Genomic DNA, 23,292 nt, shown 5'->3' on the forward strand with positions numbered 1-23,292 from the left:
CCCGCCAGGTTTCACCGTGGCTCCGGGAGAGGGTCCACGGTCGTCTCCCACCCCAACCTCCAACATACGGGCACCACGGTTGTGACCTCCCCTCCCCGCCCCACCCAAGGGGCCAGCGCCCTGCGTGGGGGGGGGCATGCCCCGCGGGGAGCCAAGCCCTGCAGCCAATCCCTGTCCACCCCCCCCAATGGGGGGGGGGGGTCGCAGTGAAGCAGGGGACGCCCTCCGGGAAGCTGCAGAGCCAGACAGCTGCTTGCCTCAGGGGAGGGGCACGTGGACCCTGACTCCAGCCCGGGGGGGGGGGGGAGGGGAGAAGAGGCCCCCCAATCTCTCCCTCCCGCTGGGGCGGGGGCACAGCCAACCTGATGGTCGCCCAGGCACATGTCCTCAGTGGGCTTCTTCATCTCCTCCAGGATGACCTGCTGCCGGCGCCGCTCCTCCAGCTGCCGCTGGGCCAGCAAGTTCTTGTCCACCTTCCGCACCGCCTTGCCCTTCTCCTTGGGCCGCGCCTTCTCCTTGGGCCGCGCCTTCTCCTTCTTCGCCTAGGGGACAGACCGGCAGGGGGCGAGTTGGGGATGCAGCCCCCCCACATTTCCACACACCCCCCCCCCCATCCCCTGCAAACAAGGCCCTCTGCACCCACCTTGGCTTTCTTCTTGGTCTCTTTCGGCTTGGGCACCTTGGCCTCCTGCTTCTGTTTGTTCCTTGCCTGGAAGGGACGAAATCCAGCTCAGCTGCCGACCCGGCGGGGAGGGGGAGGGGGATTCCCCCTCCCCCCCTATTCTCCACCCCCCCCATTCTGAGCTCCAGAGAGCCCCTCTGTCCCCCCGCTGCAGGGAGGCGAGTCCCAAGCCAGGCCTTGCCCGGAAGGAGGGGTGACGGACAGGCCAGCCGGGGGGACCCTTCCCCAGCGCCACTCGTACCTTTCGCCTCATCTTCTTCTTGATCTTGCTCATCTTCAGTTTGTCTTCGTCGCTGAGCACCTCTGCAAGTGCGGGGGGGGGGGGGAAAGAGGAGTCAAGGGGGGCATGGGCAGGGCACGCACCCCAACCTTGCCCCACGGCCGGGCCCTGCATTGCTTTTGCCCCTCTGGCAGGTCTGAGCCGTCTGCCCCGCAAAGTGGGGGGTGGGACATACCAGGGACTGGCACTGAAGGGAGCGGGGTCAGTCGGAGCCAGCACAGAGCCCTTCACCCCTCGGCGGGGGGGGCGGGGCGCCTGCAGTTTTAGATCCCGCCATAGCGGACCCACCACTCCCCAAGGTGGGAGATCAGACACAGGGTGCAGCCGAGGGGGTGTCCTGTGGGAAGCCTGGATTTAGGGCCCTCCCCCACCCGAGGGGGGGTGGGGGCGAGGGGAGGGAGAATCTCGTCTCCGCTGGCCCCTGCACATCCCTCCAGGACACCTTGGGCTTCCAGTCTCTTCAGCAGCCTGGCGTCCGTCTTGCTCAGGAAGTCGACCATCTTGAGCTTGGGGGGCCGGCCCCGGCCCCGCTTGGCTTTGGGCGCCTCCTTGGCCTTCTCCTTCTCGGCGTTGCGGGGCCGCCCGCGCTTGCCCGTGATGGCCTGGATGCGCGCCGGGATTTCCTCCAGGGTCAGCTTCACCCACTGCAGGCCCTGCGCGGCGAGGGGGGGCAAGAACCGGAATCAACCCTGGGGGGGGGGGGGGGGACGGGGGACGACGACGACGACTCCGCACCAAGCCCCGGGGCCACGGCCGAGGCGGACGCCCTCCCTTGCCTCTCGGCTGCAGCGGCTCCCGGCACGCCTCCCCCCCCCCCCGCAGCCGGCTCGCCTGGCCCCCGCCGGGAGACCCCCAGCCCAGGCCGTTCCCTCTGCCGCATGCCCACGAAGGCAGGTTGGAGGGGGGGGGGCGCGCCCGTCGGGCAGGCAGGCTCCGGGGAACACGGCAGGGGCTCAGACCGGCCATCTGGCAAAGCCATGGGGCCCCACGGCCTGGGCACCGCCAGACCGGCCGGACCCTGCACCTCGGGTGCAACCCCAGTACGTGTGTGCAGCCCCCCCCCAGCACTCGCTGCATCTTCGGCCCCGAGAGACAAGCAAGGGCCCCTCCCCCTGCGGCTGCACTCAAGGGCAGCCCCCGACCCGGCTGGTGCCCACCTCGGGCGTGTCCCGCTCCTCGTAGAAGTCTCCCACCGGCATGCGGGGGCTGAAGCTGAAGTGTTCGCGCCGGACGTCCCGCGCCACGTGCCTGCTCAGGTACTGGGGAAGGAACAAGGGGAAAGGGTCCGATCGGGGCCCCGCAGCGGGCAGGCGCCCCAACGCGGGCGTTTCCCCCCACCCCACCCCCAGGCAACCCCTCCCCCATAACACCCCCATGGCTCTCCGGCCGGGCCGTGCAGACTGGGCGTTGGCATAGGGGGCAGCTTCGGCCCGGCAGCGGGCAAACGTGGGGGGCAGCAGAGGGGGGCGCAGGAGGATCCTGCTCCACTGGGTGGAACCCGCCTGCGGCCCCGTGGTACTGCCTGGTCTGGGACAAGGGCAGCTGTCACTACAGAAGGAGCAAGGCGGGGAGGGGAGGGGGCTGCGGAACGCAGGCTGAGCTGGGGGGGCACTTGCCAGCGGGGCCGGGCGCCCGGGGCGGGTGGGAAGCTGCCCCAGCAGCCTGCAGGGGGGCGGGGGGGGACGGACGGACGTTTACCTTGATCACCTCGGGGAACTGCTTCATCCGTTTGCCGCAGGGCCCGTAGTACCAGGTCTCCCCCTGCCAGCGGTGGCTGCCCTTCTTGATCCGCACCTCTCGCCTCCACCTGCGCGGGAAAGGCCCCATCAGCGGCCGGGACCCTCCTCGGCAGAGCACCAGCCCCCTGCCCGCCCCCCCCGAGCCCCACGCGCAGGGAGCCACCTTACCCGTGCTGGAGGGGGAAGCGAACCTCCTCCGCCGTGGCGATCCGTCTGCGCGGGACCTCGCCTGCCGAGACAGGGGAACAGTCACTCGCTGGGCGCCGCCGGCTGGGCTGAGACAGGGGAGAAGGCAGCCGGACAGGGCTGGGCGGGGCTGGAACAGCCCGGGCCAGGGGGAAGCTGCTTCTCACTTACCCGTTGCTGATGTACAGAGCGGGACGGCCGGGGCCTCCAGGCAGCTGTCGTCAGCCACTTCCTCCTCCTCCTCCTCCAGCGAGGCGGCTGGGGACTCCGGCTCCAGGGGGGGGCTGACAGCCACCGACTCAGATTCCTCCGGGCCTGGGTCGCCCCCGTTGTGCAGGTCTAAGCTGCTGTCTGCATTGGGGGGGGGGGGGAGAAGGGGGGGGCAGAACAAAACAAACCCCTTCGAGTCACGCGGCAGAGCAGGGACGGCAGCCCCCGTGTCCTGACTCCACGTGGCCTCCGCTCTAAGCGCTGAACCACGCTCCCTGCCTGGCTTTGCCGCAGAACCGGAGTGCCCCCTCCCCCCCCCGCAGGATTGAGAGTAATGGGGTTCTCGGCCCCCCCAGCACTCCCAACATGACCCTTGCAATGCCACCTGGGCTGGCTCCGCCCCAGAGACGCCCCGCACCTTGCAAGATGGCCTCCCCCAGGCCGGGCGGCGAGGCGGGGCCGCCGAAGAGCGAGGCGGGGGCGTGACTGGCGTCCGGCAGCAGGCCGAAGGAGCTGGAGTCGTTCAGGGAGGGGCCGTCGGAGCAGTCGAGGGTCGAGATGTCCGGGGCAGCCTCCAGAGAAGACTTGTCATTGACCAGCTGGGAGCTGTCCATCTCGTAGAGGTCCCCAGTCCCTGGGTCTGCAGGAGGGACCAGAGCCAGACGCCTGAGCTGCATCCTAACCGGGGCGAGTCTCACCCCACGGCGGGTGGGACTGCGCCCGAGACACCCCTTCTACGCCTGCAGGGAGAAGCTGGCATCTCCCGCTGGGGCGCGCTGCCGTTTGGGAACAGCCAAACCAGCACTGAGCGCACTTCCAGCACACCAGGGGTTAATGGATTTCGCTGGCTCCAGCCACGCCCCCACCCTTTGGGAACTGAAACCCGGATGGCTGGGGAAGCAGCATCCCGGAAGCAGCGAGTAACCCACGGCGTCACGGGGCTACTGGCCCTTTAATACGGAAGCTGGATCCTGTAACCCCACCCCTTTTGGGAGGGGTTTCGTGACTCCGCCTACCTGTGGGCGGGATTCCCCAGCCAAGGGGGTATAAGAGGGAGGTGAAAGTCCCACAGTGCTGATCTGAGGGGGTCTGGGCGCAGCTCAGCTGTGAGGCTGGGGCCAAGGGGAAGTGGGAAGTGTTTGCAGGGACCGAAAAGGGGCCCTTATAAAGGACCAGGATGAGGGGCCAGGGATGCGTCAGTGGCTTTGAAGACGACCTCGGGGCCAGGCTTCCCAACGGCTTGACCCCAGACCCGCGAGACGCCAGGGCACAGGCAGACTGAGCCTTGCACCCCCTTTCACGAACCAGCCCCCTAACTTCTTCCCCCCCCAGGTTAAAGAGACAGGTTCCCTCCTGGGGGCCTGTGTGCCATTTGCTGCTAATGCACCGGGCGCGGCATCGAAAGGGGAGCGCCCGTACCTGCAAACTCACCCACCGGTGAGTCTCTATCCCCTGGAGACGCCCACCCCATCCCCTCCGCTCACCCCCACTGCACAGGCTGCCCTGACTGACGTCACGCCCTCGGCCGACCTCCCGGGGAAAGGATCCGCCCCTCTCAACTGGACGCTGCCCCCCTACCTCTGGCTAGCGACTCGAAGGGCTCCAGGGGGTCTTCGCTCAGGATGTGAGTGCCTGCCAGGGGAACCGGGACGCCAGAGCCGTCCCCCAGGCAGCTCCCAGCAGCGTCTGGGGCCAGGACGGAAGCTTCCTGGCTGAGCGGCTCCATGGCCGGCGCGGAGCCGTTGTAGCCGCACATTTTCAGGTCTAGAAACAATGCCCCCGGCCCCAAAGAGAGCACGTTAACACCATCCTTCCTCTCCCCTCCATCCCCCGACAGAGGTATCGGTGCCCCCCCGCGACCGCTCCACTTCAGAGGGGAGAAGCACCCCAGGAGCGGAGCTACAGAGACGGCCAATGTGCCAGCGGCACCCCGGTGACTGCCCACCGAGCCAGGAGGGCACTGTCAGGCCAGCTCCTGACCCGGGGCAGGGCGTTGGCGCGGCAGGGTTTGCGGCACCCTCAGGGCAGTTCTGGGACTGGCCTGGGACTGGGGGCGGGGGGTTGATTTAGACGCGCGCCCCCCGCTGCTGCACTAGAGGAGCTGATAATCCAGGCCCGCGGGTTTGGATCAGCACCGGAAAGCGGGGGGGGGAGGGAGGAGGGATGCGGTTCTGGTCCCTTTTGCGCCGTACGTGCCAGTCACGCCGGCTATCCCGGGCCAGCGGCTCGGAGTCACTCACCCGGCTGCGTGTCCTCTAGCTCCCTGCTGCCCATGAGCGCGGCCCCGTTCTCCGAGCCGGCGGGCGGCATCTCCTTCGCCGCCAACGACCCCACCTCGCCGGCCCCCGCTTCGTCCCGCGGGCCCCGCGCCGGCGAGAAGGGCTGCATGCCGGAGCCCAGCATGGGGGAGGCCGCGTAGAAGCCGGCGGCGGCGCCGTTCTGCATCCCCTCGAAGCTCTGCTCGGGGAAGGAGTCGTACAGCTCCTGCGAATCGAAGTTCAGCCCCATGGAGCCGGGGGTGCCGTTGCCCCAGAACTCCTGGCCCCCCCTCAGGTTAGTGTTGTGCCCCGGGGCCGCCTGCCGGGCGCCCCCGGTGATGCCGTTGAGCGGGTACTGGGCGAGGCCGGAGAACTGGGGGGCGGCGGGGCTCTCCTTGAGGCTGCCGGCGGGGGCGGGCGGGTACTGCGCGTAGTTCCAGAGATAGTCGTAGGGGTGGTGGAGGGCGGAGGAGTGCGGGGCAGAGGAGAAGGTCCCTGAAGTACTAGTGTGAGATACAGTAGATAAGCCATTAACATTCATATCACCATTCAAACCTGCTGAGGGAAAGGGAGAGAGAGAGAGACCAGTCGGTTAATTGCACGGCACCATGTCCGTCCGTCCGTCTGTCCGCCCGGGGCTCTGCAAGCGGGGAGGGGACTGAGCGGGGAGGGGACCCCTCTCCTCGACCTTCTTCTGGGAAGTTGGTCTGATTTCGCCCCAGCTGCCCGGGCGTCACCCCGTGCCCCAGACGAGGCATCCCTCCGCAGGCTGCGGCAGGGCCCCACGGCCTGGGCACCAGGAGCAGCCTGGAACCGGGGGCCAGCCGCCTGTTCCCAGCCCCTGCAGCTGTGGTGGGAAGTTGGGGGGGGAGGGGCAGCTCCGGGTGCAGGGGGCTGAGAAGCCGCAGGCAGGGCTGCCCCGGCCAACGTCTCCAGGAAAGGGAGAACGGGCGGGCCGGGGCGAAACCCGCCAGCGGGGCCAGCGTCCGAGCCGGCAGGCCGGGAAGCCTGCGGGGATTAGCAGGTCCGGGCCGGGCGGCTGGCGAGATCAGCTGACCAGATCCACACAAAGCCCCGTTCTGGCGAGGCGTTCCTTTCCTCGGATGAAGCCATGCCAGGCAAAGCCCCAGCCCCGCCCCTGCCCCCCCACCCCCCGGTAATCCCCTGCAACCCAGCCAGAATCCACCCCCACCCCATGCCCAGCGCAGGGCCCGGCCCCAGGCTGCCTTCAAAGTGGCTGATGGGTCCTCCCTGGTGGGCTGCGTCCCACAGCCCGGGCGACTGCCCTCCTCCGAGCCCCACCTGCCTGCCCTCCCGTCCCGCTCCCAAGGGAGCAGAGAACCCAGAACCAGCCCCCATGCTATCCGGCAACGGGCTGGGGGCAGGAGAGTCTAGACATGGCTTCCTTCTGTCTGCTGCAGAGTGGCTCCTTTCCTTCCACTCCAGCGGGAGGGGGGAGGGGAGGGGGCCCAACTCCTCTGACACCCCTCCACCCCCGGCTCTCTCCAGGGAAGCACCACCACTGGGGACGCTTAAATACAGAGGCCTGGAGGATGGCCGGGCCAGATCCGTCCTACCCTAACCTGCGCCCCCCTCCTCCCTGGGAACAGGCTCACCTCCCCGGGTCCGGGATCCCAGCCGTGAGCGTTCCCGCTGAGCCAACGTGGCCGGGCCAGCCGACACCCGGCAAAATGACGCGGGGTTTGTGCTTGAAGTGGGGGCTAGTGGGTCAGAGCAGCCGACCTGGGGGGCCAGGACGCCTGGGTTCTTTTCCTCTCAGAACTGACTCACTGCAGAGCAAGTGGGGGTCCCCGGCTTGCCAGCAGGGCTAACCGCGCTTTGTTAAGCAGCCCAGGGTGCTAGAGACCAGCTGCGGGTCTCAGCCCCACCCCTCCGACTTACTTTTCCCTTGCGGGGGGAAGTTGATAGGAGCCCCGTTAGTGTAGTGGCTGTCCCCTGACGAAGGTGCGGGCTTCAGTCCTGAGGCGGTGGGTACAGGGGGGAGGCCAGTGAAGTTAAAATGATTGTTTGTTTCCATTTCTGAGGAGAGAAGAGACGCCAAAGGGTTAAACGTGCTCCGACCCGGCTCAGCGGGGGGACGGGAACATCCACCCCCAGCATCATCGCACTGGGGATAGATAATGCAACCCCCCCCCCAGACAGGCAGTGGATCAAAGCCAGCGTGGGGGGGGGGGGAATCCTGTACCCCAGCTCCTTGACTCGGGGGGCTGGATCACGGCTCTTGAAAACAAGTCGCACGGGAGAGCTCGCCCCGTCCCAGGAGACGGGAGGGAATAACCCCGAAAGGCAGCAGCATTTCCGTCGCGCGTAGGAAAGTGGACGCGGAAAAGACAGAGGCAGAATCCTCGGCCCGCGTCCCACCCGCGCACCCTGGAGTCGCCAGGATCCACCCGCTGGGAACGTTCAGGGCCAGAAAACTCCAGGCGGCAGCCCCGACAAGACAGGCACCCTCCAGCGAACAACCCGACGCCGGCGGGAGACGCTTCGCGGCCACGTCTGGGAGGTTCGCCCGGGAAAGGCTGCTGTTGAGAGACCTCGCTTCGTTTTTGCATGAAACTGGGGGGGGTTGGGGGGGGGGGGATTTCCAGGGCTCTCGCAGAGAGTTTTCGGCCCTAGCTCGAGGAATCCCGCAGGGTTGTTCCTAGCCTCTTCCCACCGGCGGGCATGCATGGTTCAGTGACGCGCCCTCACCCCCCTCCCCTGCAGGGAGCTGTTTCCCCATTTCACCAGGGCACCAGCAGCTCTCTGGGAAGAAAGCAGCATTTCCTGTCACTGAAATCGACGGGCTCGTGGAAGGCCGGACAGAATAAGCCAGGGAACGTCATCCCAGGGCACAGAGCCCAGCTAGCTCGGCGCTCGGCTTTCCTTTCCATCCCACGGGTCATTCCTGCCGCTCCCAGACACACCCACCCCCCACGCCAGCTGCGTGTCAGTCGCATCTTTTTGTTGCTGCGTCCTGTGGACAAAGGGCCAACGGCAACGAACGGGGAGGAGGCCTTAACGCAAGACTCGGACCGCCTCCGGCCTGCCAGAAGCAGTCAGGCCCTCCCCGTCCCCCCAAGTCTGGGGCAGAGTAATAAAACTTGCTTTTGATTAGCCATTTATTCACCAGGCCCAATCTCTCTCTCTCTCTCTCTCTCTCTGCGTGGGTGGATTAGCCCCATTTTACAGTGCGGGCCGAGGGATGAACCTGTTTCTCCAAGGCCACACAGTGAGCCGGAGTCGAGCAAAGACCCCAGGAGTCCTAGCGCGCCTCTTCTAACCTCTCAATCCTACGGACCTCCAGCACCAGCTCACCGCAGGCGTTCCCAGTGGATTTGCCCACCCCACAGACTGCGGGTCAAACGAAAGCCAGGGAGAAAACCTGAAATTCAGCCCGCCCGATTGCCCTGGGTCGGTCGGTCCAGTTTCCTCTTGGCTGGCTTTTGGAAAGGTCCCGCCAGGTTACCTGCCCTTCGGCCCCCAGGCAGATCTCTGCCCGCTCCCGACCGCAGGCCAGGAGAAACCGACCTGACCAAAGCACCAACCTTCGGGACCAAGGAAAGCAAACACTGCCCCTGTAGCTTTCTCACGCGCGTATTGTGGTGCCCCCGCCCAGGAGACCAGCTGAGATCACCACTCGCTGGTCTGCCCGTATGCCTGGGAAGAGGTGTGAGACACCCTTCAGGAGCGGGCCCCTCTGGGGTCAGGCAGAAGAGAGAGAGGGGAAAATGACTTGTCTAAGGCTGCCCTGCAGTAGAAGTGGTTGAGAACCAGCTCCCGGGCCAGGTCCCTACGCACAAGGATTCCTCGCCACCTCACTTAGTTAGAAGGCATCTAACCCCCCCAGGCTGAATGCACGCAGGCCGCGGGCCCGCCGGAAGGGGCGGCCCGAACACAGCAGCCTTCCCAGAAGGGCCACACCGAGCACACGCTATTGCGAGAAGCAGCTGGCGAGTGTCGAAATAAAGACTGGCGATTTCGTCACGTTGCGTTGTTCGCAGCAAGGCTTCCCGGGCGGAGGAGCGCCAGGGGCTGCTCCCCGGCTCCCTCTCAGCGCCGCACGAAGGCAGCACCTGATTCACCACCTCAAGAAACGTCAGCGGCAGGTAACTCGTCTCGCACGCAGGCCCCCCCTCACCACGCTGCCGGAGGTCCCGCTTCGACTCCCCATGTTACGTTCACTAGCGATCCGCCGAGAAAGCGACCCCCCCAGTCTGCTTAGCCCCTGCCTTCAGAGACGCATCTCCCTTTCACAGCTGCACCCAGAGCCCCCCACTGCACGGCCCATCACGGCCCTGGATCTGATTGCTCCTACAAGCCACAAGAAAAACTCTGCGGCCTGCACCTGCACTGGGAAAGCCAGGCCAGATGCAGCGTGGTTATTTAAAAAAAAAAAAATGAAAGCCAACACCTTTCTGGTACATCTGGTACGCAGTTTTTTGGCTGGGAAAACCTGTTCCGGCCGTTTAAGGGTCAGAGGAGGAGCTGAGAGGCCCTGCCGGAACCGGACAGGAGCGTCAGAGTGGTGCGCAGGGGGTGCCAAGGTGAAGAGAGGCGCTGGGGACAGGAGGGCGAGGCAATGAGCAGCAGGGGGTGGGGAGGAACCGTGGCGTTGGGAAAGCAGCCAGGAGGACGAGGATACTAAGTGCGGCCGGCTGGGAGGGAACAAAATAAAAGCAGGGAAGATGGGGAATTAATTACAGTGAGTGCAAACGACGGAGGAGTTTCAAGAGGAGGGAGATTAATGGGGTGGGAGCGGCTGGACTAATAGGGTCAGGGTTTGACAGCAGGCACCGCGGCTGCGGGAGAACATTGGCTGCGTCATTAGCTCCTCCCCAGAGGAGACGCACTGGAGGCGGGCGGGCGTCATTCTCCTGACTTTGGCTCTGGGATGGGTATTGATCGAAGGCCGGTACCGGCTCTGGCAGCTTCCAGATGCCTCCAGTGGCACTGTCTCAAAGCTGGGCAGGGCACAAGAGGATGCCGGCTCTGTTTACATGTTGTGCAGCTCTGACTGCTCCCATTGGCAACGGGCTCCCGTGGGTGGGCCGGGCACACACCTCTCTCTTTGCCCAGGCGGGCCCGAGTGTCCGGCACCCACGGGTCTGGGCAGCCTCGGCCCCCACCCCCCAAAAAACACACGCAAATCCCAGGCCCCAGCTCCCACCCAGAAACAGCCGCTCGCCCCAACCATCCAGCAACCTCCCCCCCACCCCCCACACAGGTAGGCCACGGCGTGTAATTGCAGCCTCCCGTTTCCCAGGAGAGGAGGAGGAGGATCCCAGACACGGCCGGGAATCCTGAGCAGGTTAAGAAACATCACAGCCAGGAAAGGACACGGGGGGGGGGGGGAGGTGACAGAGGCAGTTGTGACTAACATGGAGGGGCACATGCACTGCCCCAGCCAGTCTGCGGGGGCTCTTAGAGAAGAGGCAGCGGGAGTGGGGGGGGGGGAATGAGATGCTTACAAGCCCCCGGGACAGCTCGCAGAACCTCAGAACCAGACAGAAGCCGTCAGGAGACTGCGGCAGAGAGTTTGTAGGTTCTGTATTATTTTAGGAAGCGCCGGTTTGCTAAGCCCACCGCTAATTGAAACACGGGTGGGTGGTTTGTTTTGTTGATTTAATTTCCATCGAGACGGGGGCAAGGGGGGGTGTTCTCTGAAGGAGATTTCAGCCTCTCCCATGCGTTTTTGTGGGGTTTTTTTGGGCCAAGCCAACATGGCAACAGCTGGGCACCTCATTCTCAGAAAATTGACACGTCTGCAGCAGTGCCAACACCACGCTCCGTGTTTCCCCACCACGTCAGCCCGGCCTATCCACAAAGGGATAACCGTGGGCGTGATTTTACACCGGTCTCATTCATCCGGCACAACCTGGGGGCGCACCCCTTCTTCTCCGGGTTTCTCTCCGCCTGGCGCAAGTTGAACCAACATAAACCCGGTGTTAAACCAACATCACAGAGTCCACACACACACACGCACGCGCACGCAGGGCAGCTGAACCAGTTTAAAACGGATTTAAAATTAAACTGGGGCAACTTGTGCAGAGACGAGCCTGTAAAAGCTGGTCCCTGCTCAGGGGAAACAAGAGAGAGTTTCGGGTCCAGCCAACCCCTGGTTTTCGCACTGCCACAACCACGTCCGCTTGGGCGGGCGTGATTTTTGCCTCTATCTAGTTCCACCAGCACAACACAGTACGAACACAGTTCCACCAGTAGATCTTCCTCTACATCTTCCCTTCAACTCCACCGGCCTAGTTACAGCAGTCCAAACACACAAGATGCCCAAGGCCTTCTATCCGGATGGCTGGAGGAAGAGGCGATTTAGCCAGGGACCCGGCCCATTCACCCGGGAGCCGAACGCAAGAGGTGCCCGGCCGGACACGGACCCTAAAACGCAAGCGTGAGAAAGGCCGGGGCCGGGGGACTGCCACACAGTGAACAAACCCGCTTCCAGCATCAAGGGCAAAGCTAGCTGGATTTGAAGCTTCCCCCGTTCAGTTCCGGCTCATCCTGCAGGGCTTCCCCTCGCTGGAGGCACCCGGGCTCTAAAGAGAGGGCCATGAGGAGGATGATGATGGTTTTTTTTTTTTTTTACATGGACGTGGCGACCCTTTAAAGGCGGTGAGACGGGGCCCGGCCGGCTGCGGGCCCTGGTGCTGGCCCAGGTTGCTGGAGCTCGAGGAGGTCCAGAAACCGAAACCAAACCGAGTGTGTTAAAAAAAAACCAACAACAACAAAAAAACAAAAAAAAAACCAGCCAGCAGAAAAGGACATTTCAAAAACAACAAGAGGCAACAAAACCCAGCTGCCATTTCCAGGCCACTTCCTGCAGGGAGGGGGAGGGAGCCGAGGAAAAGGGCTGCTGGCACCTGGCTGGGTGGGCTGGCGAGTGGGGGGGGGGCACGGCCCTGGGCTCCCAGCCAGACGCCCCTAAAAACTGGGGGGGGGGATCTCGCCGCCCTCGTCACCCCCTCCCCCCGCCACACAGCGGGGACTCCCCCGGTTACCGTGTGATCTCACTCCCCCCCCCCCCACAGACCTACACAGGGATTCCCCCCCCCCACACACAGGCGATTCCCCCCCCCCCGACTATACACCCCCCCCAAAACCACGCGGGACGGGGGAAGCCCCGCAATGGCCACATCCCAGCCAGGCAGAGGGGGCTGCGCTCAGACACGGGGGGGAGGGGTCCCTCAATGGGAGCCCGGACGCCTGGGTTCCACCCCGGGCCCCACGTCGCACAGGGCATTCCCCCCCCCCCAAGGGAATCCCCCCCCCACCCAGCCCCGGGGGGGAAATCTACCCCCAACACAACCACGGGGGGAGACCCCCACCCCAGCCCCGGGGGGGTCCCCCCCCAGCCCGGCCCATGGGGGGGCTCTCTCCCATCCTCCCCCCCTCCCCGCCCCCGGGGGCCCGAACACACCGTGGGGGGCCCCCCCGGCCCTGGAGCGGCGGGCGGTGCCGGGCCCGGCTCGGCTGGGCGCCCCGGCGGCGGGTCCCGCTCACATGGCCCGGGCCGGGCTGCGGGCTCGGGGCCGACTCAGCATGGCCGGGTCCGGGGAGCCGCGCTGGGCAGGAAGCGGGGCCGGCCGGGGAGCCGGGTCCTAGCGCCGCCGGCTTCTCCAGCCACTCCACCCCCCCCCCGCCGGGAAGGGAGGGGGCGGGTCCTAGCGCCGCCCGTCCGCCCGCCCTCCAGGATTTTGGGGGGCGGGTCCGAGCGCCGCCTCTGTCTCCACCCCCGGGATTGGGGGGAGCCCGGCAGGGTCCTAGCGCCGCCCCACCCCAGCCTGGGATTTAGGGGGCGGGCAGTACCCGCCCGGGGGGGGAAGGGGGCTGAGCCCCTCAAGCTCAATGGCAGAGAATGGGGGGGTCCACCCAGGATACAATGGGGGGCTGCCAGGGAGGACACCATGGACCCTGAGGGGGGAGAGGGCAGTGGGGGGCAGGAAGGGGGGGCCCCCAGGGCAGGGTGGTAGGATTCCCCAGTGCAATGCCAGCCCGGGAGAATCGGGGGCAGCCCCTCCCCCCACGTTGCTGGGGGGGCTCTGTTTCCCCTTCCTTAGCTAAAGGTCCAACACCCGGGGGGGGGGCCATCTCCTCAGTTCCAGCTCCCTCCCCCACTCAGAGCCATCCCCAGATACACCCTGCCCCCCCCCAACCAGCTCCAACTCAAGGCTTCCCTCCTGCCCCCTAAGGGACCTCATGGCGCTTTACAGACCTTGGGTCACAGCCAGCAAACCCCGCCCCTCTGCCAATGGGGAGACTGAGGCACCCAAGGGAGTCACGGCAGGGAACAGAGAACCCAGGAGTCCTGGATCACCACCCCCCCCTCCCCTGACCTTTGCTCTACTCACTAGAGCTGAATCCAGGAGCCCTGGCCCGCTTTACTGTGCTCTAACCCTTTGGCAAGACCACCCATCCTGCTCCAGCTCTTCAGCTCCTTCCCCCCAGTTCATTCCAGGCTCCCGGCCATGGACCTGCTGCAGCCAGGCTGCCCCCCTCCCAGCTAAATCCAGCTCTCTGTCCTCCTAGGCAGTCAGGGCACAAGAGCCTTCTCCTCTGCAGCTCCTGCTGCCTGCAGCCGGCTCCCTGCCTCCCTCTGGGCCTCATGGGCTCCCCATCTCCCACCCGGCAAGCCCCTCAGTTCTCCTTCCACCTCCCACAGCGTGGGGGGGCCCCCCCAAGTTCGTACAGAAGACGCAGAGTCTCTCCCTGGTGCCCCCTTCCTTCTCACTGCCTGGCTCCTAGGACAGCAAGCGAACCCCGACCTGCCCGCCCATTTCCAGAGCTAACCCCAAGCCAGCCCCCTCCCCCCCCACATCCTCAGAGGAGCCCCAGGGGCAGAGCCGTGGTGGCTGGTGGGTTGAGTTCGCCCCATGGTGGATCAGAGCCTCCAGGGGTTCCTGGAGCCAAAGCCCCATCCCTGGGTCTAACGTGACCCACGCAGGGGGGCTGACTAGCTCCTAGAAGACAGACAGACGCTGGATGCCTGGTGAGAGCCCAAGTGGCTGCATCTCCGTGCGCCAGACGCCAGCGGCCGGCGCTCTGCAGCAGCCGTCGCATCGGCAGATTGGCACCGCTGGAATCCATCAGCTGCCCCTGAGATGGCCGTGATGGAGAGGCTGATTCGGCCAGGCCCCACAGAGCGCCGGGGGGGGGGAGGTGGAGGTGGAGGGGCGCACGCATGGCTCCGAACAGCAGCCGCCAGCCGCACCAGACCAGGGGGGGATCCCGAGTCCAAGGGGAGACGGGAGGAACCAGCAGCTGGTCGGAGGGAGACGGAAAAACCCGACGAGCAAGTGTGCACGGGCCCCTCCGCCCCCGCCGCCTCCTCCCGGTGCGGAACGCAGCCAGCTGACTCAGCCAGATGTCGCACAACAGCTCGGCGTTGTCACCTGCCCTCCCCTCAGGCCGCTCGCCCAAGGATCTCAAAGCACTTCCCACAGCCACTAGCGAACCCACAAGCACAGCCCCTCCGGAGGCAGGCATCACGCCCATCTTACAAGTGGGGAAACTGAGGCACGCACCAGGAAAACGACTCGTTCACTGCCACCCCCCCCCCCCAACCGTCAAGGTGACACACCAAGTCAGAGCGAAGAAAATAATCCAGGAGTCCTGGCACCCCCGCACCCAGCCAGAGCCGGTCCTAGTTCTGCTTCCTGTGGCAGACTCCAAGGCCCATGAACCCTAGGGCATGCCAAGGGGTCGGGGAGCAGGGGGGCTAGACCAGAGGCAGCCTGGCCCCAGAGGGGATGGTACACACCAGGGAAGATGGAACAGGTCACTCAGCCATAGTGGGGAGGAGAGAGCCCCTGAATCCTGAGGCCCATGGACCAGAGCTGAGAACGTCAGACTCATCACATTCATTGAACCCACCCGTGGCGAGGGCCAATTAGGTACAGCCCCCCCACCCCCACACAGATAACCAGGTTCCTCTCACCTGCCTTCCCCAGGGACAGAGCCAGCATACAATCCGGGCGGGGGGGGGGGGCGGGAGAACGACAAGCAGGCCAGGCCTGGACCCCGAGCCCCACGGGCATCTGCTGGCACAGCCAGCAACCCCGGCTCTCGCTAGGAACGTGGGACCCCGCTGCCCTGTGCTGGGGGGGAGGGGGGGTGTCTCATCATTGCTGCGCAGATCCCAGCTCAGCCGGCTCCCCCGCCCCACCCCCAGCCCGACTCCCCGCAGGGGTGAGGGACGCACCAGGCAGCCCCCTAGCTAGGGCAGAGCTCAGCTCCCTTGGGGGCGGGGGGGGGGGACAGGGCTTCGCTTGCCTCAGATGCTGGAGGCGTAAGTAGGTTACGGAGCGAGCTGCAGTAATCCTGAGCGGGGGGGGGGGGGGAGTGGATGATGGAGGCCTGCTCCATCGCCCGGGAAGGCAGGGGATGCAAGGGGGAGGGGTGCAGGGGATTCCCCCCCCCCCTTATCTGCCCATTCACCCCCTCAGAGGCACAGGAGCCGAGGTACCAGCGGGGGCAGAGCCCCTGCCAAGCGGTCCCACCCGGTGAGCTCCCCCAACCACCCCACCAGAGCCGGGGAGAGTCAGAGCAAGGGGTCCCCCCCCAGCGCTGGGTCCCGTCTGCTCCTGGGGCCACAGGCTGGGAAGGGAAAGGAGCAGGGATGGGGTTACAGCCAGCAGTGGGGCGGAGGGGGGGGGGAAAATCAGCTCCCTCTGACTCTAGGGCTGCAGCCACCCAGGACAGGGCGCCCGCCCGGCACCGGCACAGCCTGGCACCACGGCTGGCCCTGGCGAGGGAGCCTGGCACCAGGGAGAGACGACTCCCACCCCCCGCACCCCCCGCGGTTATTGCTCTTGCTGAATCCCCTCCAGGTCCCCAGGGAACACCCCCACTCCACCCTGGGTCAGTCTGTCCATTCCTGCAGCCCCCCTTCCCCCCAGCCCCACTCTTCTAGGAAGCCTCCAGCCCCCCAGCCTCTGAACCCTGAGCTACTTGGGGTGGGGGCTCAGCTGAGCACCCTGCACCCCTCCAAGCCACCCAAGGGCGCAGCCGCCCCCCCCAGCTCTGGCTACCTCTCCCAGCAGACGCAGGGGCTAGTGCCGCCAGCCCCAAGAACCAGCAGGGACCCTGCAAACAGCTGACCCGGCTCTGCCCCCCCAGGGACACCCCCCCACTGCTGCCATGTTGGTTTATTTCTAAATCCATTTGCTTTTCTCCTGCTCAATTCCTGCCCGTCCTGAACCTCCTGCCCCACCCCCACGTCTCCCCAGCCCCCCAACTCCCATAGCCCCCCCAACTTTCCCACAGCCGACCAGCCTGCTGAGCGCATGGGGGGGCCAGCAGCTGAATGCCGGGGTGGGGGACCCGTCACTCCTCTGCCGTGGGGAAGATGCCACATGGCCCCCCCCCCACCCAGAGCGGGGAGAAAGGACTGGGATGAGGGGGGGAGGGGAAGGGAAAAACTCCCCCAGCTGCTCTCATCTGGTCCTTCAAATGCACCCAGGGCCTGCCCTGCCGCCCCCTAGCCCAGGGGGTCACCAACGCTCTGCCCGGAGAGCGCCCCTGGGGAGCAGACAAGGGGGGGCCAGGGGGACACCAGGGTGGTGGAGGAGGCAGGGAAAGGCCAGCTGATGACCTAGGAACACGGGCCCCTCTCCTGCACCACCAAGTTACCGGCTGCCCCCCGCCATGCCCAGCTCCCAGGAGCCACCTTGCATGGAAACAGGACAAGGCCCAGGCTGGTGGGGGGGGGGCGGGGGGCGGCTCGTGCAATTCCCCTGCCCAAAGACAAACAAAACGAGGGGGGGAGATGCTAACAAGTCCAAGGGGAAGGGGGGGGCGGGGAGAGTCAGTGGGGGCTGGCTGCAGATTGGTCTGTGGCTGCCAACTCCTCCCCTCTCCCCCCCCCACAATCAGAGACAAAACCAGGAGCCATTGTGGTCTGGGCGCCTCTCCAGGCGGCTGCAAGGTGCAGGGGGAACAGATGGCTCAGCTTGGCGAGCGCTTGTGCCAGGCAGTGGGGGGGCCCCCCCCACACAGGACCTCCCCCCTCCCTCAGCCTGCACTTCCCCTCCCGCCCCCTCACCGTGAACGCAGCAATCAGCCAGCAAATGCAGCTCCTTGGCTCTGCCCCTGAATCACCCTCAGGACAAGCACCGGCCCGTCCCCAGACACGAGGGGGGTAGCCCCGGCTTCGTCCCGACAGGCCCAGGGGAGAGAGGCCCGGGGTGTTTGTCTGTCTGCGGGGGGGGGGTGGAGGGGGGGAAGGAACAGGCCTGCCCAGGCGACTCTTGGCCCAGCCTCCCCAGGGCCGATCAGGGACACGGGAGACGGAACCAGGCCGGGCGAGCCTTTATTTCCCCGACCCTGCCGGCCCCGTCCTCGCTTCCCAAGGACACGCAGCCGGGGCGCAGAGGACGGAGCCACCAGGGAGGCAGGCCCCGGAGCAGGGCGGCCCAGCCCGACGGCACGGGAGGCGTCGCCGCACTGGGCTCACCCCAGCCCACCGCGCTCGCCCAGGAGCACCCCCCGCCTGTCACAGCCGCCCCCAGGCAGCTACCGCTTGGCGGGGACACTCTGCAGGAGCGTTTTCACCCCGGGGGGGGGGGTGTTGTTGTTGTTTTTGCTGACACCCTGGGAACTTTCTTTCCCGTGAAAATATTTTCCCACGGGCAGATTCACCCCCAGCCCGGCCCCCAAGCGCCGCTTTGGGTCAGAATGTTTCCAGGCCGGCCTTTCACCAGTCCCGTTTCTCACGCCCCATCGGGCTGCTGCTGCAAGTTTCCGCTGCCTCCTCCCCTCTTCTGCCCCTGGGCCAAGCTCCCCCTTAGCCCCATCCCCCTGGGCTCCCTGCCCATGGACCCCGACCGCCCCGGCGGGGGAATCGAACCCCACCTGCTCCTTGGAAGCGCCAAGGGTTTTCCACCCATCCCAGGTTCCCCCCGGTACAAGCTCCCGGCAGGGCGGCATCAGCCCACGTCCCCTGGCTACTCCTGGAAACACTGCCCAGCCCCCCCCCGGCCGTGCCACCCAGAGCCTCTCTCACAAGGCCACAAGATGCCAGGCAGCAGAGGGCCATGGAGGAAGCGTTCAGCATCTCACAACTGTCAATACAAAACAGCTGGAGAGAAGAGACTGGCCAGCCCACTGCGCCCAGCCCGGCTGGGCACCTCAGCCCCACCAACCCAGGCCAGCCAGACCCCGCGGGGAGCCGCCGGCACACAAACAAAAGAGGAAATACACAGCGTGCCCGTGGAAAGAGGAGACGCAGCCAGGCCCAGGCTCCGCTCCAGCTGCCACTGACCCTCTGCTCTGGCCTCCCCCTGCCACCCAGCGGGGCCGGCCTGCTTTGCAAATCCCAGCTCAGGCGACAGACGCCACCCCAGCGAGAGCGCCAGGCCCAGCGAGAGCCCGCCAGCCTCCCCAACAGCCACAGGGGCCGCACGCTGACCCCCGGTTCACACGGGAACCCCCCCGCCCTGGGAACCGGGCACATTTTCTCTCGGTTGTACAGGTGGGGAAACTGAGGCAAGGAGGTGAAGTGACTGAAGGTGGCAGAGCTGGGGATAGAACCCAGGAGTCCTGCCTCCTAGCCCCCCCAGACACCCACTCCCCTCCCCTCCCAGAGCCAGGAACAGAACCCAGGAGTCCTGCCCCTCCCCCCAATTCTATTACCCAATGACCCTCCGGTCACATCCATGGCCAGCCTGGCTGTGGGGGGCTGGGGAGGATGCCTGCCCCACCCACAGACAGAGCCCCTTAAGAAGAGTCCCAGATGACAACAGCCCCCAAGAGACCCCCAGCCACAGCCAGGACCACGATGGAAGAGGGGAGGGTCCCCCTTCCTGGGAACTGGACAAAGTCCTAGGGAAGAACCCTGCCCCACAACTTGTGGGGCAGGGAGGGGGAGCAGGCTAGAGGGGCTTTTACCAGCTGTGTCACAAGCCCCAGACACCCTGGGCCCCAGGTCACACCCCCTACTTCCCCCAGCTGTAGCACAAGCCCCACATCCCCCCCACAGGTCCCACTCTGCACCCCCCCAACTCCCCAGCTGCATCCAAGTCCCAGCCCTCCCCAGGCTCCTCTTCGCACCCCCCCCAGCTACGTCACAAGCCCCAAACACCCCCCCCCCAACCGCATCACAAGCCCCAGAGCCGCCCAGGTCCCACTCTGCACCCCCCCCCCCCACTCCGCAGCTGCGTGGAAGTCCCAGCCCCCTCTGTGCACCCCCCCCCCGGCTGGGTCAGCAGCCCCAGGCAACCCCCACCCCCCCGCATCACCGGCCCCGCACCGAGTTGCACAAAGTTTGTCCCAGCCTCCAGCGCCCCCTTCTCCTGGGGGCCGGCCGGGGGGGGGGCGGGGGCCCCCCAGCTGCAGGCGGCCGGGCCGTGGGGGGGGGGGGGGGAGAAAAGGGCCCGTCCGGCTCTTGTCTGGCCGCCTTTGCACCCGGGAGGCTGCAGCTGCGGCTGGGGGGGGGGGGGGGGGGCGGGATCAGCTGGAGGAGAGGGGGAGGGGGAGAAGCACCCCCGGGGGCGCCCCCCACGCGCCTTACCTGGCCGGGGGCCGGGGCGCAGCAGCTGCGGGGCGGCCGCCGCCTCCAGGCCGGGGCTGGGAGCAGGTGGGTGCAGCGCGAGCCCGGGCGGGCGCTGATGTCACCGGCCGCCGCCTCCTCCCAGCCCCGTGCGGGCGGCAGCCGCATGAATTATTTAAAGGTGCAGGAGCCATTTGCAGCCGGGCGGGGGAGAGGGCGGACGTGCGTCGTAACGGGGACCCCCCCTCCCCGCGCGTGCGCGCTCTACTGGGGGACCCCCTCCTCCCCATGCACCGTGGCACACGTGCGTCATAAGGCCCCCCCCCGCCCCCCAAGGACTAGCACTGTTTAACAGGGACGCGGCCCGTCGCTGGCTCATTAACGTGGTCAACCCCGGGGCGGGGGAGGGGGGGGGGTCCCGGCCTGTTTGTGGAGGGGTCTGGGTCCTTCTCCAACAGCTCCCGGTGGGAAGGGTCGCCTCAGTCACTTTGTATTGACCTCGGCAGGCAAACGTCACCCCCATTTGACAGGTGGGGAAACTGAGGCAGGGAGGGGCTATGACTCATTCAGTGGGGCAAGAGGCGAGGAAGAGAACCCAGGAGTCCTGGTTCTCAGGCCCCACCACCACTCCAGCCCCTGGGGCTAGCCCCCCCCCCCCGAGATATAGGGGTCAAAAAGAAAAAAATCCTTTCCCCAGCCCCCGTTGTTCTTTAGCCCAGGGCTGGAAGCAGCCACGTGTCTCCTCCTCCCCTGGCAGAGCCTGTGTGCTGGGCAGGGGAATGTTTATCTAACTCCAGCAGGGGACCAGGGTGATGGGCACGGGTGGGAGAGGAGAGGCCACAACAGACGGGGCTTTTCCCAGCTGGTGGGACCCTGGCACCCTGGGCTGGGATCATCGGGCCAGGCTCTTGTCCCATTTCATATCCTTCTTTGCCTGAAGACAGCCCAGCCGGCAGCCAACGAAATGCCCCAGGAAGTGGCCGGGGTGACTCAGTCGGGGGCGCCCTTCCTACAGAACTGGCCTGGGATCAATCCCCGGGCGTGCTGGAGATCCTGACGCCCAGGAAGGATCCCGCCGGTATTTTCCCAGTCGCTCAGCCAAATCCCGCCATTCTGCCTTCCTTAGGGCCCAGCCCGAGAAGAGGTTCGTCCCTTCCTGTCCTAAAGCGAGAGTGTTGCTGTCACACCCCACCCCAGAGACAGCTGCATTTCAGGAGCGGGGGAGCAGTCTTGATAGGAGCTGCCGCTGGGCTTCATCTCAGCCCTGTGACCCCTGGATAAACAGCTGCCTCGGCCTGCCCCAGAGGGGGCTGCATTTCAGTGACGGGTGATCTCTGGGATGGCTCAGTTGCGAAGCATCCTGGGAATCCCCTTCCGAAGCCTGGGTCTGCTTGGGCCCCGCAAACGCGGGCGCAAGTTCGCCTCTCCCTTCACCATGGCCGAGGCCTTAAATCTGGCGCCTGGGGAAGGGGAAAAAACCCCAACCACCCCCCCACCGGCCCTCCTGGCGCCTTGGAATCAGGTCAGCGGCAGCGCCTGCCACGGGGTGAGCCGCTGCTCTCCAGGGCGTAGCCATTAGGCGCTCGGCATATGTTCTGCCGCTAACGATCCAACCCGCCCCTTTCTGCAAAAATATAACGAGGTTGCGGCGATTCGAGGGTGCAGGAGGTGGCTACAAACCTAGCAAGTGTTGGGGGGGGGTGAAGTCACCTGGTTTATTTTCAAAGCCACAGAGAGGTGGGAGGGGTGGGGGGGTGACGGATCAGCTGAGCAGCTAGACGGGAGCCCTCTTGCCCTGCTGGGGGGGGGCATGGGTGCAGCTGCCCCCCCCAGGAAGGGCCGTTAAGTAGCACGTCTCTGCCCGTGGCAGATGGGAAGGTAGAATTGTTTGGTGGTGGGGGGGTCGGCTCCACGGGTGGTCCTGGGACACCGGCTGCTTGTCGGTACCCAAAGCTGCCAGCCAAAGGCCGCTCCCAGGCCCACGGGAGAACCGAGGAGGGCAGGGAGCTGCGGGACCGGGCGCTGCCGGCTGGAGGGATGGGAGATGTGCAGAGACACGGCCCCGGCCTGCTGCTTCCCTCCCTGGCACCTTGACCAGGACCTTTCCCTGGGGCTACCCCACTGAGGCGCATTTGCTGCCCAGGCCGGAGCCCCTCCGTGGGGCTGGGCGAGGGAACCCCGCTGCCCTTGGATTGATCCGTGCGTGGTTGCGGAGATGCTCCCGCTGGGGAATCCGGCTCTTCCCCCCCATTGCTCCCAGTCTGCCCCATGGATCTGTTTGTGGGGGCTGCTGGGCTCAGGCTGCACAACGCACAGATGCCAAGGCCCTGTGCCCCCCCCCCCCGCAGCCACCAGCATGCCCGGCCAGGCCACGCCGCACCCTGGGACCGGCCGGCTGCCCTCCCGCCCCCCATTGCAGGCATCGTAAAGCTTCAGGCAGCCCTGGGGCTTGGCGGAGGTTTGCCACGCAGCCCCCACCCCCCGGCCTTTGGCTGACAGATCGCGAGAAGGAAGGGGGGGGGGGGCGGCGAGCTGCCGGGGCAGGGAGCTGGCACCGAGCACCCGCCTGGGGCTCCCTGGCACGCGAGCCAACCCTCTCGGACTATGAGCCGGGGGTGAGCTGGGGGGGAGGGAGGGCGGGGGGAAAGGCCGCCTCACTTCCTGCTGCGTGCCAGGGCGAGCCTGGCACCGCCCCACTCCGGAGACTGCCCAGTGCCCCACGGAGCTGGGTTTTCCCAGGGCAAGCCGGGCCAGGGTCTTAGTCGTAGCTCAGTTCCCCCCCGCATGGATGGCTGGGGGGGGGGCCAGCAGCTCCCCCCTTCTCCCATGGTGCACACCCCTCTTTGACCCCACACCAGGCCTCTCTCCCAGCCCAGCCCCTGGCCCCGATCAGTGCCGGGGGGGGGGGGGCAGGACAGGCTGATTTGCTCCCCCTCTTCACCCCCCACCCCAGCCCCCCACGGTCAGAGGCCTGATGGCAGAGGCTTCCCGGCCCCTCTGCTCTCACTAGGGGGAGCCCCGCGACCGGCCGAGCCAGACAAAAGCCCCATCTGCTCCGGGCCGGTCATTAAAGCCAAGAGGCAGCCGAGCAAATGGCTCTTTTGTGTTTTCAAAATGGTGCAAGAGATCGGGGGGGGGGGGGGGGGGGGGAGGAGGAGGAGGCGGCGGCCTGCTGGGGACCCTGAGGACAGAGAGGCCCTGGGGGGAGCAAAGGGGGCTGGGGTGCCCCTCCCCCCACAGCTGGCTTCCCTGCAGCTCTCAGGCTGTGTGACACCCCCCCCCCCCTTAACTCCCCCTGGGTCTGCCCTGAAAGAGCCGCTCCCCGGGGCCCTTGGCTAATTCCAGCATCCACCCACCCTGTTTCTGAGCCGAGGGATTCCCAGCCCGCCTGCGCTGAGCCACTCAGTGCTTCTCCCCTGCCAGGGCCTGGCACACGC

General features: G+C 66.4%; 1 protein-coding gene across 5 annotated transcripts in view; it reads right to left on the reverse strand.

Moving 5' to 3' along the window:
* The window catches only part of BAZ2A (bromodomain adjacent to zinc finger domain 2A), a 31,301-nt gene extending 11,303 nt beyond the window's left edge, over positions 1-19,998 (reverse strand). For 4 of the 5 annotated variants that reach the window (XM_067529658.1, XM_067529659.1, XM_067529660.1 and 1 more), the window contains exons 1-13: positions 19,877-19,998; positions 7,258-7,395; positions 5,338-5,913; positions 4,676-4,861; positions 3,516-3,737; positions 3,059-3,238; positions 2,870-2,930; positions 2,661-2,769; positions 2,120-2,221; positions 1,405-1,615; positions 924-985; positions 644-709; positions 363-542 (exon numbers count right to left, since the gene is read on the reverse strand). In XM_067529658.1, the coding sequence (XP_067385759.1) occupies positions 363-542; positions 644-709; positions 924-985; positions 1,405-1,615; positions 2,120-2,221; positions 2,661-2,769; positions 2,870-2,930; positions 3,059-3,238; positions 3,516-3,737; positions 4,676-4,861; positions 5,338-5,913; positions 7,258-7,393 (2,091 nt within the window). In that variant the 5' untranslated portion in view covers positions 7,394-7,395; positions 19,877-19,998. The remainder of the gene's footprint in view (positions 1-362; positions 543-643; positions 710-923; positions 986-1,404; positions 1,616-2,119; positions 2,222-2,660; positions 2,770-2,869; positions 2,931-3,058; positions 3,239-3,515; positions 3,738-4,675; positions 4,862-5,337; positions 5,914-7,257; positions 7,396-19,876) is intronic. The other variant, XM_067529657.1, reaches the window with a different exon arrangement.
* Positions 19,999-23,292: the final 3,294 nt, after the last annotated feature.

The sequence above is a fragment of the Emydura macquarii genome, unplaced genomic scaffold, assembly GCF_026122565.2.
Source record: "Emydura macquarii macquarii isolate MOO-44397 ecotype Brisbane River unplaced genomic scaffold, CSIRO-AGI_Emac_v2 contig_2994, whole genome shotgun sequence".
In the NCBI taxonomy this organism is placed as follows: Eukaryota; Metazoa; Chordata; order Testudines; family Chelidae; genus Emydura; species Emydura macquarii.